At 36.6% G+C, this 15,302-nt stretch overlaps 4 protein-coding genes across 4 annotated transcripts; all 4 read right to left on the bottom strand.

Moving 5' to 3' along the window:
- Positions 1-5,061: 5,061 nt before the first annotated feature.
- LOC137631304 (high mobility group nucleosome-binding domain-containing protein 5-like) lies at positions 5,062-5,424 on the bottom strand. Its single transcript, XM_068363083.1, has one exon. It carries the CDS (start codon positions 5,422-5,424, stop codon positions 5,062-5,064), a length of 363 nt encoding a protein of 120 aa, XP_068219184.1.
- A 207-nt stretch (positions 5,425-5,631) lies between these two features.
- LOC137631303 (cilia- and flagella-associated protein 251-like) lies at positions 5,632-6,267 on the bottom strand. Its single transcript, XM_068363082.1, has one exon. The coding sequence runs from the start codon at positions 6,265-6,267 to the stop codon at positions 5,632-5,634; it is 636 nt and encodes a 211-aa protein (XP_068219183.1).
- A 245-nt stretch (positions 6,268-6,512) lies between these two features.
- LOC137631302 (high mobility group nucleosome-binding domain-containing protein 5-like) lies at positions 6,513-7,750 on the bottom strand. The gene is made up of 2 exons (XM_068363081.1): positions 7,454-7,750; positions 6,513-7,226 (listed from the first exon to the last, which is right to left on the bottom strand). The coding sequence occupies exons 1-2, from the start codon at positions 7,748-7,750 to the stop codon at positions 6,513-6,515; spliced, it is 1,011 nt and encodes a 336-aa protein (XP_068219182.1).
- A 143-nt stretch (positions 7,751-7,893) lies between these two features.
- LOC137631301 (cilia- and flagella-associated protein 251-like) lies at positions 7,894-8,996 on the bottom strand. The gene is made up of 2 exons (XM_068363080.1): positions 8,700-8,996; positions 7,894-8,451 (listed from the first exon to the last, which is right to left on the bottom strand). The coding sequence occupies exons 1-2, from the start codon at positions 8,994-8,996 to the stop codon at positions 7,894-7,896; spliced, it is 855 nt and encodes a 284-aa protein (XP_068219181.1).
- Between the last annotated feature and the right edge of the window lie 6,306 nt (positions 8,997-15,302).

Below are 15,302 nucleotides of genomic sequence, written 5' to 3'. Positions count from 1 at the left end.
AAGGTAAGAAGGCACTAGTTTTAAAGGGAGGCAGGCACTTATTAAACGGAGGAATACTCATTATAAAGGAAGGAAGACAATCTTTTTAGAGTTGGGCAGACACTCGTTTTGAAGGAAGGAAGACGCTCATTTTAAAGTAAGGCAACCGCTCGTTTTAAAGTAAGACAGAAACTCATTTTGAAGGAAGGAAACCACTCGTTTTAAAGGGAGGCAGACACTTATTTTAAAGGAAGGAAGGCTTTTGCTTTGAAGGAAGGCAGACACTCGTTTTAAAGGGAGGCAGACAATCATATTAAAGGGATGCAGACAAGCTTTTTAAAGGGAAGCAGACACTCGTTTTAAAGGGAGCAGACACTCGTTTTAAAGGGAGTCAGACACTCGTTTTAAGGGGAGGCAGACACTTTTTAAAGGACGGCAGACACTTTTTGAAGGAATACATTTATTTTAAGGAAAGGAAGACTCTCATATTCAAGACATTAAGACACTAATTTTAAAGGAAGGAAGACACTCATTTTAAAGGAAGGAAGACACTCATTTTAGAGGAAGGAAGACACTCCTTTTGAAGGTAAGAAGACAATAGTTTTAAAGGGAGGCAGACACTTTTTAAAGGGAGGAATACACTTTATAAAGGAATAAATACACTCTTTATAAGGGAAGGAAGGCACTCATTTTGAAGGTAGGAAGATACTAGTTTTAAAGGGAAGCAAACACTTTTTAAATGGAAGAACATACTTTATAAAGGAAGGAAGACACTTATTTTAAAGGAAGGAAGACACTCACTTTAAGGGAAGGAAGACACTAATTTTAAAGGAGGGAAATCACTCATTTTGAAGGAAGGAAGGCCATCTTTTTAAACGGAGACACACTCGTTTCAAAGGGAGGTAGACACTCGTTTTAAAGGGTGACAGTAACTCGTTTTAAAGGGAGGCAGACACTCGTTTTAAAGGTAGACAGATACTTTTTAAAGGAAGGCAGAAACTTTTTAAAGGACGGCAGACACTTTTTAAAGGAATGCATTCATTTTAAAGGCAGGAAGACACTCGTTTTAAAGGGAGACAGACACTTTTTAAAGGAAGGAATGCACTCTTTGTAAAGGAAAGAATACACTCATTTTAAAGGGATGAAGACACTCATTTTAAAGGAAGGAAGACAATCATTTTAAAATCAGGAAGACACTCGTTTTGAAGGGACACCCACTTGTTTTCAAAGAAGGCAGACACTCGTTTTAAAGGGAGGCAGACAATCGTTCTAAATGGTGGCATACACTCTTTTTGAAGGGAGGCGGACACTCTTATTAAAGGAAGGAATACACTCTTTATAAAGGAAGGAAGACACTTATTTTAAAGAAAGACACTCATTTTAAAAGAATGAATACACTCTTTATAAAGAAAGGAAGACACGCATTTTATAGGAAAGAAGACACTCGTTTTAAAGGGATGCAGACACTCATTTTAAAGGGAGGCAGATACTCGTTTTAAAGGAAAGATCACACTTCATAAAAGGAGGAATACACTCATTTTAAAGGAAGGAAGACACTCATTTTAGAGGAAGGCAGATACTCATTTTAAAGGAAGGGAGACACTGGTTCTAAAGGGAGGCAGACACTCGTTTAAAAGGGAGGCAGATATTCGTTTTAAACAGACAAACACTTTTTAAAGGGAGGAATACACTTTCTATAAATGAAGGAGAACGCTTATTTCAACGGAAGGAAGACACTTATTTTCAAGGAAAGAAGACACTCATTTTAAAGGCAGGAAGTCATGAGTTTTAAAAGTAGGCAGACACTCATTTTAAAGGGAGGCAGACGCTTTTTTAAAGGAAGGCAGACACTTTTTAAAGGACGGAAGATACCCTTTAAAGGAATACATTCATTCTAAAGGAAGGAAGACTTTCATTTTTAAGGTTTTAAGACACTCAGAAGTGAAATTTCAATTTTTTGATGTAAATTACAACTTAAAATTTAGGATGTGATTGAACTTAGAAAAAATGGATAATAATTCATTATATTTGCAATAAGAAAAACACTGAAGGAAAATATTTTTAAGTAATTATTAGTGACTGTTACAGGAAATTGAATAAAGCTATTATTTTTTTATTCTGCGAATACAAAGATAGTGACTGGTAAATCAAATTAAACATGGAGAAAATTTACATTATCTTACTTTATAACTTATTCTATAATAAAACTCCTTTGTAATTATATAACATCAACCAGGTGAGGAAGAAATAAATGAATGTAACAAACAAAATTTGATTTCATACACTTGTATATAATTATTATAAATGTCACAAATGAAAACCAGCAATTATTATGTGAAAAGAGAACAGAATATTTTCATGAACATAAAAAAAATCCTGAAGTTATGTAGTTTAAATATAACGCGTTGCCATCAGAAACCATTGTCCATTTACAGACATTGCAAGATAGTTGAAATCACATCATTCATAACGTGTTCTTAAACAGTTTGGATCCCGAAGGTTATTTCAAGCTTGTAGAAATTACATTCCCATTCTTAATTTTTTCTTAAACAGTGTGAATCCCGAAGGTCATTCATTGCAAGCTAGTAGAAATCACATTCGTTTTCTTAACCTATTATTAAACAGTTTGAATCCCGAGGGTCATTGCAAGCTAGTAGACATCACATTCACATTCTTAACCTTTTCATAAATATTTTGAATCCCAAAGGTCATTGCAAGGTAGTAGAAATCACATTCTTATTCTTAACCTTTTCCTAAACAGTTTGAATCACGAAGGTCATTGCAAGATATTAGAAATCACATTCATATTCTAAACCTTTTCTTAAACATTTTGAATCCCGAAAGTCTTTGCAAGCTAGTAGAAATCACATTCACATTCTTAACCTTTTATTAAGCATTTTGAATACCGAAGGTTATTCTAAGGTGATAGAAATTACATTCACATTCTTAACCTTTTCTTAAACATTTTGAATCCTGAAAGTCTTTAAAAGGTAGTAGAAATCACATTCACATTCTTAACCTTTTCTTAAACAGTTTGAATCTCGAAGTTCATTGGAAGCTAGTAGAAATCACATTCACATTCTTAACCTTTTCTTAAACATTTTGAATCCCGAAGGTCAAGACTCAAATGTTTCTTGGCTTATGAGCTTTTGCATGGATCTCCTGCACATTTTTCAGTTAATTACCCCGGTCGTAAAGTTCTCTGATTTGCAGGCACGGCTCACGGAAACTTGTCCGAAATAAATTCTTAGCCGTTATTTACACGGCAGCTTTTGTTCTCTTTTTGTGTTTTCCCCATTTCCTGTGTATTCTCTTCTGGAAAATTCCTCTTACATTTCTATTTTTTATCCGTTCCTTCGCGTACTTTTATTTTTTTTTCTTCATCATCTTGTTTCTTATAGTTATTATTTCTTGTATTTACTATATCGCTGCAAGTATTCTGTTTATATTTTAATTGCATTGTTGAACTTCCTTTCTAGTTTATTGCTCCATTTTATATCGTTATATTTCTTTCATATTTAGGGGAAGTTCTCTCATTCTTTCTCCCTTCTTGCTTCTTCCTCGTCCAATTTATCTTCTGTTTATTCCCTTCTTTTCCTCGACTTTTCCCTTCCTTTACAAAGACTTTATTTTGCTTTCTACCAGCTTTACCGAGTAAAAATCGTTTTTTCCTTCATACTTTTTCATTCTTTTTATTTTTTGCTTCATCCCCTTCTTTGCTGCCCCCTTCTTTTATCTCTCATTCCTCCTCTTATCTCTCATTCCTCCTCTTATCTCTCATTCCTCCTCTTATCCTTCGAGGAGCTCCTCCTCCCCAGGCAGAATCACCGGAAGCCAAAGGACTCGAGGCAGGAAGGCACAGCAGCTGCCGGAGTCGGGTCTCATGTCCCTCGGGGTATTTCCTCCATTACCCGCATTGTTCCACAATGGCATTTACCTCCCCCCCCCCTTTCCCCCCTACGCCTAATGTTTTTTCTTCTTCTTGATATTACCATTTCTATTTTTTTTTTCCTTTCACCACCACCTTCTCCTACGTTTTCTTCTTCCTGGTATTTGTTCCACTACCTTTTCATCTTCCCCTCTTTTTCATCCCACCTTCCCTTTCCTCTTTCTCCTTCTCCTCTCCCCTCTTCTTTTTTCTTCTCTTCCTTCTCCCCTCCTCTTTTTTTTCTCCTCTCCTCCTCTTTTTACTCCTTCTCCACTTCCGCGCCTCTTTTTTTCTCCTTCTCCCCTCTTCTTTTTCCTTCTCCTCGCCTCCTCTCGTCTTTTTACTTTTCCCCAACCTCCCCTCTCTTTTTTGTCCTCCCCTTCCCCCTCCTCCTTCTCCCCTTCCTCCTCCTCCTCTTAAGGTTTTCTTCCTTGTAATTGTTTTAATAGCTTTTACTTTTCATATCCTCCTTCTCCCCTTTATCCTTTTTCCTCCTGTTATTTGCTCCACTGCCTTTTCCTCTTCCTATCCTCCTTATCCTATCCTCCCCATCTTCGTCATACTTCTTTCTTCGTAATAATTGTTTTAAGTGTTTTTATTCCCTTATCTTCTAACTCCACTACCTCCTACGCCCCCTCTCTTCCCTATTCTCATTCGTTCCCTCATCTTTCTCTTTCCTATTCTCTCCACTCCCTCATCTTTCTCTTTCCCATTCTCGTCCACTACTTCATCTTTCTCTTTCTCATTCTCTTCCACTCCCTCATCTTTCTCTTCCCCATTCTCTTCCACTCCCTCATCTTTCTCTTCCCCCATTCTCTTCCACCCCCTCATCTTTCTCTTTCCTATTCTCTTCTACTCCCTCATCTTTTTCTTCCTCATTATCTTCCACTCCATCATCTTTCTCTTCCCCATTCTTTTTCATTCCCTCATCTTTCTCTTTCCCCTCTCTTAAACTCTATCATCTTTCTCTTCCCCATTCTTTTTCACTCCCTCATCTTTCTCTTTCCCATTCTCTTAAACTCCCTAATCTTTCTCTTTCCCATTCTCTTTCACTCCCTCGTCTTCCTCTTCCCCGTTCTTTTTCACTCCCTCATCTTTCTCTTCCCAATATCTTCCACTCCCTCATCTTTCTCTTCCAAATTTCTTCCACTCCCTCATCTTTCTCTTCCCCATTCTTTTTCCTTCCCTCGTCCATCTTCCTCTTCCCCATTCTCTTCCACTCCCTCGTCTTTCGCCTCCCCATTCTCTTCTATTCCCTCATCTTTCTCTTCCCCATTCTTTATCATTCCCACATCTTTCTCTTCCCCATCCTCTTCCACTCCCTCATCTTTCTCTTTCCCATTCTCTTTCACTCCGTCATCTTTCTCTTCCACATTTTCTTCCATTCCTCCATCTTTCTCTTCCTTATTATCTGCCACTCCTTCATCTTTCTCTTCCCCATTCTCTTTCACTCCCTCATCTTTCTCTTTCCCATTCTCTTTCACTCCCTCATCTTTCTCTTCCACATTTTCTTCCATTCCTTCATCTTTCTCTTCCTTATTATCTGCCACTCCTTCATCTTTCTCTTTCCCATTCTCTTTCACTCCCTCATCGTCCTCTTCTCCGTTCTTTTTCACTCCCTCATCTTTCTCTTCCCAATATCTTCCACTCCCTCATCTTTCTCTTCCAAATTTCTTCCACTCCCTTATCTTTCTCTTCCCTATTCTTTTTCCTTCCCTCATCCATCATCCTCTTCCCCATTCTCTTCCACTCATCCATCTTTCCTTTCCCCCATTCTCTTCCACTCCCTCGTCTTTCGCTTCCCCATTCTCTTCCACTCCCTCGTCTTTTTCTTCCCCATTCTCTTCCACTCCCTCGTCTTTTTCTTCCCCATTCTCTTCCACTCCCTCGTCTTTTTCTTCCCCATTCTCTTCCACTCCCTCGTCTTTTTCTTCGGCATTCTCTTCCATTCCCTCATCTTTCTCTTCCCCATTCTCTTCCACTCCCTTATCATTCTCTTTCCCATTCTCTTTCACTCCCTCATCTTTCTCTTCCACATTTTCTCCCATTCCTTCATCTTTCTCTTCCTTATTATCTGCCACTCCTTCATCTTTCTCTTCCCCATTCTCCATTCTCTTCCACTCCTTCATCTTTCTCTTCTCCATTCTCTTCCACTCCCTCATCTTTCTCTTTCCTATTCTCTTCCACTCCCTCATCTTTCTCTTTCCTATTCTCTTCCACTCCCTCATCTTTCTCTTTCCCATTCTCTTCCACTCCCTCATCTTTTTCTTCCCCATTCTCTTCCACTCCCTCATCTTTCTCTTCCCCCCTCTCTTACACTCCATCATCTTTCTCTTCCCCATTCTTTTTCCCTCCGTCATCTTTCTCTTTCCCCATTCTCTTCCACTCCCTAATCTTTCTCTTTCCCATTCTCTTTCACTCCCTCATCTTTCTCTTCCCCATTCTTTTTCCCTCCCTCATCCATCTTCCTCTTCCCTATTCTCTTCCACTCCTTCGTCATTCTCTTCCACTCCCTCGTCTTTTTCTTCCCCATTCTCTTCCACTCCCTCATCTTTTTCTTCCGCATTCTCTTCCATTCCCTCGTCTTTCTCTTACCCATTCTTTATCACTCCCTCATCTTTCTCTTCCCCATTCTCTTCCACTCCCCCATTTTCCCTTCCCCGTTCTCTTCCACTCCCTCATCTTTCTCTTTCTCATTTTCTTCCATTCCTTCATCTTTCTCTTCCTTATAATCTTCCAGTCCTTCATCTTTCTCTTCCCCATTCTCTTCCACTCCCTCATCTTTCTCTTCCCCCTTTTTTTTCACTCCCTCATCTTTCTCTTCCCCATTCTTTTTCACTCCATCATCTTTTTCTTCCCCATTCTCTTCCACTCCCTCATCTTTCTCTTTCCCATTTTCTTCCACTCCCTCATCTTTCTCTTCCCCATTCTCTTCCAGTCCCTCGTCTTTCTCTTTCCAATTCTCTTCTACTCCCTCGTCTTTCTCTTTCCCATTCTCTTCCACTCCCTCATCTTTCTCTTCCACATTTTCTTCCATTCCTTCATCTTTCTCTTCATTATTATCTGCTGCTCCTTCATCTTTCTCTTCCCCATTACCTTCCAATCCCTCTTCTTTCTCTTCCCCATTTTCTTCCACTCTATCATCTTTCTCTTCCCCATTCTCTTCCACTCCCCCATCTTTCTCTTCCCCATTCTTCACTCCCTCATCTTTCTCTTCCCCATTCCTTTTCTCTCCATCTTTTTCTTCCCCATTCTCATCTACTCCCTCATCTATCTCTTTCCCATTCTCTTCCACTCCCTCATCTTTCTCTTCCCCATTCTATTCCACTCCCTCATCTTTTTCTTTCCCATTCTCTTCCACTCCCTCATCTTTCTCTTTCCCATTCTTTTTCAGTCCCTCATCTTTCTCTTCCACATTTTCTTCCATTTCTTCATCTTTCCCTTCCTTATTATCTGCCACTCCTTCATCTTTCTCTTCCCCTCCCTCTTCTTTCTATTCCCCATTTTCTTCCACTCTATCATCTTTCTCTTCCCATTGTCTTTCACTCCATCATCTTTGTCTTCCCTATTTTCTTCTACTCCCTCATCTTTTTCTTTCCCATTCTCTTCCACTCCCTTTTCTCTCTCCCATTTTTCTACATCCTCATATTTTTCCCCCATTCTCTTCCACACCTTCATCTTTCTTTTCCACATTCTCTTACACTCCATCATCTTTGTCTTCCCCATTCCGTTCCACTCCCTCATCTTTCTCTTTCCTATTCTCTTCCACTCCCTCATCTTTCTCTTTCCCATTCCCTTCCACTCCCTCACCTTTCTCTTTCGCATTCTCTTCCACTCCCTCATCTTTCTCTTCTCCCATTCTCTTTCACTCAATCTTCTTTATCCTATCCATTCTCTTCCACTCCCTCATCTTTTTCTTTCCCATTCTCTTCCACTCTCTCATTTTTTCTTTTCTATTTTTCTACATCCTCATATTTCTTTTTCCACTACTCTTCCACTACTTCATATTTCTCTTCCCCATTCTCTTCCACTCCCTCATCTTTCTCTTCCCCCTTCTTTTTCACTCCCTGATCTTTCTCTTCCCCATTCTTTTTCACTCCATGATCTTTTTCTTCCCCATTCTCTTCCACTCCCTCATCTTTCTCTTTCCCATTTTCGTCCACTCCCTCATCTTTCTCTTCCCCATTCTCTTCCACTCCCTCGTATTTCTCTTTCCCATTCTCTTCCACTCCCTTGTCTTTCTCTTTCCCATTCTCTTCCACTCCCTCATCTTTCTCTTCCACATTTTCTTCCATTCCTTCATCTTTCTCTTCATTATTATCTGCCGCTCCTTCATCTTTCTCTTCCCCATTACCTTCCACTCCCGCTTCTTTCTCTTCCCCATTCTCTTCCACTCTATCATCTTTCTCTTCCCCATTCTCTTCCACTCCCCCATCTTTCTCTTCCCCATTCTTCACTCCCTCATCTTTCTCTTCCCCATTCCTTTTCTCTCCATCTTTTTCTTCCCCATTCTCTTCCACTCCCTCATCTTTCTCTTCCCCATTCTATTCCACTCCCTCATCTTTCTCTTTCCCATTCTCTTCCACTCCCTCATCTTTCTCTTTCCCATTCTCTTTCAGTCCCTCATCTTTCTCTTCCACATTTTCTTCCATTCCTTCATCTTTCCCTTCCTTATTATCTGCCACTCCTTCATCTTTCTCTTCCCCTTCCTCTTCTTTCTCTTCCCCTCCCTCTTCTTTCTATTCCCCATTTTCTTCCACTCTATCATCTTTCTCTTCCCATTGTCTTTCACTCCATCATCTTTGTCTTCCCCATTCTCTTCTACTCCCTCAGCTTTTTCTTTCCCATTCTCTTCCACTCCCTTTTCACTCTCCCATTTTTCTACATCCTCATATTTTTTCCCCATTCTCTTCCACACCTTCATCTTTCTTTTCCACATTCTCTTACACTCCATCATCTTTGTCTTCCCCATTCCGTTCCACTCCCTCATCTTTCTCTTTCCTATTCTCTTCCACTCCCTCATCTTTCTCTTTCCCATTCCCTTCCACTCCCTCACCTTTCTCTTTCGCATTCTCTTCCACTCCCTCATCTTTCTCTTCTCCCATTCTCTTTCACTCCATCTTCTTTATCCTATCCATTCTCTTCCACTCCCTCATCTTTTTCTTTCCCATTCTCTTCCACTCCCTCATTTTTTTTCTTTTTTTCTACATTCTCATATTTCTCTTTCCACTACTCTTCCACTACTTCATCTTTCTTTTCCCCATTCTCTTTAATTCCATCTTATGTGTCTTCCCCATTCTCCTCTACTCCCTCGTCTTTCTTTTTCCCATTCTCTTTTACTCCCTCATCTTTCTCTTTCCTATTCTCTTCCACTCCCTCATCTTCTTCTTTCGTATTCTCTTCCATTTCCTCATCTTCCTCTTCCCTCATTCTCTTTCTCCCCCGCTTCTCCCCCGCCAGCTATTACTACATTTTTTCTTGATATTTTCTTCACTGTCTTTTTCTCTTGGCTCTTACGACTACAAGTGTTTTATATATATATATATATATATATATATATATATATATATATATATATATATATATATATATGTATATGTATATATATATATATATATATATATATATATATATATATATATATATATATATATATAACTTATATGTTTTGCGCCATCCTACTGCTCTATTTTTTCTGTTTTTATTTTCATATTTTCTTTAGCAGTCTTTTTTTCTTACCATTCATTATTCTTTTCCTACATGACATTTTTTCTTCTTATTCGTTTTAGTTTCTTCTTTGCATCTATCAAATTTTACGAATACAAGCTTCAGATGTTTCCTTCCAAGAGGATTTTGTCTCAAGATAATTTTTTACGCTTATTATATCTTTGGCTGGATAAAGATTACTCAGCTGCTTTAATAAGTGGCGAGATTGTATGTAGGCTACAGAGATATTTTTCTGATGTATAATGAAAATCTCTTTTTTATTTATTATGCTTCACTGACTCTGCCTGCTTTTAAACTGCTTTATACCACATCATTCTCAAACTATATTGGTTATTCAGACTTCACTTTCTCAAACTATTTTGCATTGTAAAGGCTTAGAATCGTATGCAAATGACACCTGGTATTCCCGCAAGATGATACAGGCAAGACAGGAAAGTCTACGATTTAATGTGGTAAACAAATGTTGAAATCTTTTTGTCGCCATGTATTGGAGATCTGTTAAAACAGCGTTGATTTATGCTCGCCCATTGGAGCCTAATCTCTTATGGTTTCTCTGCGTAGCATTTGAGGCATTTACGTTTCATGTGAATTATGTAAGAAAAATGCTGGAATAGAGTTCATTTGTGATCGCTATTCGAGAAAATTACTTATTCCAGAAATTTATTCCGATTGCCAAATAATGAAAGGAAGTTGTTCAATGAGAGTAAATTAATCAAGACAGCAGGTTATAAGAATGAGCAATCTACTGAAATACGGTAAAAGGGAAAGTTAGTTAATCAAGTGAATAATTCTTTTTACCAGATTCGAACGATGATAATATATCTTGGAGCAGGCGAAAGGAGATAAAGCCGCTGATTGTGCGCTCACATGTGGTTACCGGAGCCATTATTTATCATGCGAGGGTAAGAAAGTATAAGAAACTGTTTTCCGTCCTAAAATATGATTCTAAAGGAAGAGATTTTCTTAAAGGAAAATGGTCGGTGGTCGGAAGAGAGGCAGAATTTGTTGTTAAAGTTCTTGTCCTCTGCAATTTTCGAGACTTTGCGCTTTTAAAATGAATGTTCTCTCTCTCTCTCTCTCTCTCTCTCTCTCTCTCTCTCTCTCTCTCTCTCTCCTCCTTCTCTTTCTCTCACTTTCTTTTTATCTTCTTTTCTCTTTCTTCTCCTCCTCCTTCTATGTCTCCTTCTCCTTCTACTCCTCCTCTTTTTCTTTCTCATTCTTTCTCATTCTTCTCCTCCTCCTTCTCTTTCTCATTTTCCTCCTCCTTCTCTTTATCATTCTCCTCCTCTCACTCTCTCTCTCTCTCTCTCTCTCTCTCTCTCTCTCTTTCTTTCTTTCTTTCTTTTTCTCCTCCTCTCCTCCTTCTCCTCCTCCACCTCTCTCTCTCTCTCTCTCTCTCTCTCTCTCTCTCTCTCTTTCTTTCTTTCTTTCTTTTTCTCCTCCTCTCCTCCTTCTCCTCCTCCACCTCTCTCTCTCTCTTTCTCTCTCTCTCTCTCTCTCTCTCTCTCTCTCTCTCTCTCGGTGCAGGTTCTTCCTGGCCAATTTGGTCAACAAAAGGGCAATCATTTTCTATTTGAAGGACAAATTTGTTTCATTACAGACAGCATAGAAACCTTCAGAGGTTTTATTTACTCGATAAAGATTAGGATCGCTGTGTTTTCCTCTTTTCTTCACAGGGCAAATTTAAGGTGAAGAAGAAAACGCTTCTTTTTTTCTTGTCTTTCAAATATTTTCGTGAGGATCTTTTGAAAAGAAAGTGACACAGATAAGGTTTACGGACCACACAAATTTTCTCTGAAGATCTGTTGATAGAAAACTGTTCCGATCCAGAGAGAGAGAGAGAGAGAGAGAGAGAGAGAGAGAGAGAGAGAGAGCGAGAGAGAGAGAGGCTCTTTTTTTTTCTCATGCATAATCTACTCTCGTTTCTTTCATCCAAATATTCAACAAAATTAAGCAATTTTGTCATTCTTGGAAAAAAATATGCATTGCTGCAACTTGCAACAGGTCATTGGTTTGGACCAAGAAGTAATATGTCTTAAAAACATTGATGCCGAAGGTTTAGTTTTGCCTTTGTTATAAAAATAGCAATCAAAGGATTATAATTTTTCGCGTAGATCTCCCCCTACCACTACTCAATTTTCTTTACAAAACTAGTAGAGATCAAAATTAGTAGAGAAATTATAAAAAAAAAAAGTCTTACTGTTTAGCAATAAAGAATAAAATTATATATTTAATTCTAAATCATACGTTTGAAATTGAGAAAATAGAATATATATATCTTATAGTTTATATAGATCTCATAGTCTCAGGTGACATTTTTGGTTCTAATCGGGTAGTTGAATTGGAAGAAGTTCAAAAGTACAAACTTTTAGCAAATGTTTTTATGTTGAACAAACTGACATAAGTCTTTTTATAGTTCATATATGAAATACCTGTTTTGATGTTGTTACTCTTTTTAAAATATTTCATTTTAATTGTTCATTATTTCTCTTATCGTTTATTATTTCCTTTCCTCACTGGCTATTTTTCCGTGTTGGCTTATAGCATCTTGCGCTTCCAACTAGGGTTGTAGCTTAGCTAATAATAATAATAATAATAATAATAATAATAATAATAATAATAATAATAATAATAATAATAATTACAGCTCACACTGGACTCCTCAATCTATTGCAAGTTACTCAAAATGGCATTATGATCTCTTGGGTCTTTCTGTTTAATGGCCACTCATGAATAGCACAGGCAAGGGACAGTGACATTGCCCTATCAAGTAGGACAATGCCCTAGAGACTGACCATATATACTTATAATCAGCGCTCAAAACCCCTGTCCACCAAAGCTAGGACCAAGGAGGGCCAGGCACTGGCTGCTGATGACTCAGTAGATAGACCTATAGGCTCCCCAAAACTCTCATCCTTAGCTCACAAGGATGGTGAGGTTGCAGCCACCAAAAAAACTAACGATTTTGCGCAGGACTCGAACCCCAGTCTGGCCACCACAACCTACTTTTATATTGTCTCCCTTAAGCAATTAATTCTCTGTTCTCATTTAGACCTAAGGTCTGATGCAAGTTTTCAATCCTATGTTCCATTGATAACAGTAAATATCACAGGGAAACGAGCGTTTAAAGCAGTGAAAAGAAGAATTCTTAAGGTACTACGAGCATTTAATACTGTGAAACGAGCAGTTGTAAAAAGAATATTATTTCTTTTATCATTTCAGTAAGAATTATTTCACATTAAAAAGAATGTTTTTTTCCTTCAACATCAAAACGAGGGATTGTTTGATACACACAAACGAAAATTTGTTATAATGAAATTAGCATTTGCCACAGTGGAATTGCCATAAAATTTTCATAGTATGAGTAATTTTATGCTGAAAGAAGAGTCTGCTGTGAGAGGCAGTGGGACCCAAAACCTGAATAAAAAGATTTTTCGGACGTCAGGAATATGCAGATTTAGAAACGTGCACCAGAAATATATAAGGAATTACTATTTCGGCTTTTCCGCCAATCGAAGTCCGACTGAAGCTTTGGAAAAGGCTCAGCCTACTTACCAACTGATTATTTTTAGTTAATTGGACAAATTTATGCGACAAAACTTTTTTTCATATTTCACAATACCAGTAAAGGATAGATTTTTTAACTGTGGCAAATGTTACCGATTGATTCATATTCTATAAAATAATTGATTATTTACTCAATATACTGAATGTATGTATGTATGTATGTAGGTAAGTATTTATATGTATATATATATATTATATATGTATACTATATATATATATATATATATATATACATGTATTGATATATATATATATATATATATATTCATATATATGTGTATATATACAGAAATATATATAAATATATATATATATATATTTATATATATATATTTATATATATATATGTATATAAACAGAAATATATATATATATATATATATATATATATGCGTAAAAATCACAGGAGAACGTGATGCTCAGATGCAGAAGAACCACAGGGAAAATGAAAATACGAAATATACGATTAAGTCCTGACTAGTTTCGTGATACTTCTTCAGAAACAGTCCTCTGAATAAGTATCACGGAACTAGTCAGGACTTAATCGTATATTTCGTATTTTCATTTTCCCTGTGGTTCTTCTGCATCTGAGCATCACGTTTTCCTGTGATTTTTACGCATATATATATATATATATATATATATATATATATATATATATATATATATATATATATATATATATATATATATATATATATATATATATATATATATATATATATATATATATATATATATATATATACATATATATTATATATATATATAGATATATATATATCATCATTATTATCACTTACGGTATAGCCTATATGAATATTGTATACATTAAACTTGATTATATATAGGTATTTTATACCCTTGTATATTGAAAGTTTGTTGAATTAATCTCTCTTGGAGAGTGCGAAGAGCACGGCTAAACCATCTTCATCTACCCTTCACCATGATCATCATCATTATTATCATCTCCTACGGCTATTGAAGCAAACAGCCTAGGTTAGATTTCGCCAGTCGTCTCTATCTTGAGCTTTCAAGTCAATACATCTCCATTCATTATCCCCCACTTCACGCTTCATATTCCTCTGCCATGTAGGCCTGGGTCTTCCAACTGTTTTAGTGCCTTGTGGAGCTCAGTTGAAAGTTTGTTGAATTAATCTCTCTTGGAGAGTGCGAAGAGCACGGCTAAACCATCTTCATCTACCCTTCACCATGATCTCATCCACATACGGCACACGAGTAATCTCTCTTATATTTTCATTTCTAATCCAGTCCTGCCATTTACATCCCAATATTCATCTAAGGGCTTTGCTCTCAAATCTACAAATTCTGTTGGATATTCTTTCATTGTCATACCACGACTCATGTTCACACAGTAACACCGATCTCCCTAAACTGAGATATATATATATATATATATATATATATATATATATATATATATATATATATATATATATATATATATATATACTGTATATATATATATATATATATATACTTATATATATATATATATATATATATATATATATATATATATATGTATATATATATATATATAATATATATATATATATATATATATATATATATATATTTACGCGCGTTTCGGTTCTTTTCTGCATAGTTAATGTAGAGATATTAACACGTGGCCGGATTTCTTCTTATATAAATAAGTCTTTTTCTTGTTTTTTTTTTTTTTCCTTCCTTTAACAAGTTTCTTATTGAGAAGGCGCCGTTTCCTTTAGCTAGACTTGATCTCATTCTGGTAAAATAGTTTCCTGGAAAAATACCTTTCCAGGAAGATCCTCTTTGAGATTTCCAGGTCTCTTGTTTTGATCTTTGCCTGGAATATAAGCATCGTTAGACATAACTTTAATGAGGTTTAATGAACATAAATTGAGTATTTATTTTATTCTTTGTTCATAATAAAAGATATTATCATCAATGACCTTTGATGTCAGGATACCAGAAAACTCCAAATCAATCAATCAATCAATGAACATATAAAGATAAAGATGTTATAAAAATGACACATAACTAAAGAATCGATTAAAACAGAAATATTAAATTAATGTGACATTTCACAAAACAAAAC

Source organism: Palaemon carinicauda, chromosome 39, assembly GCF_036898095.1.
Source record: "Palaemon carinicauda isolate YSFRI2023 chromosome 39, ASM3689809v2, whole genome shotgun sequence".
NCBI classification, from domain to species: Eukaryota; Metazoa; Arthropoda; class Malacostraca; order Decapoda; family Palaemonidae; genus Palaemon; species Palaemon carinicauda.
This window is presented reverse-complemented; position numbering and strand designations above follow the sequence as displayed.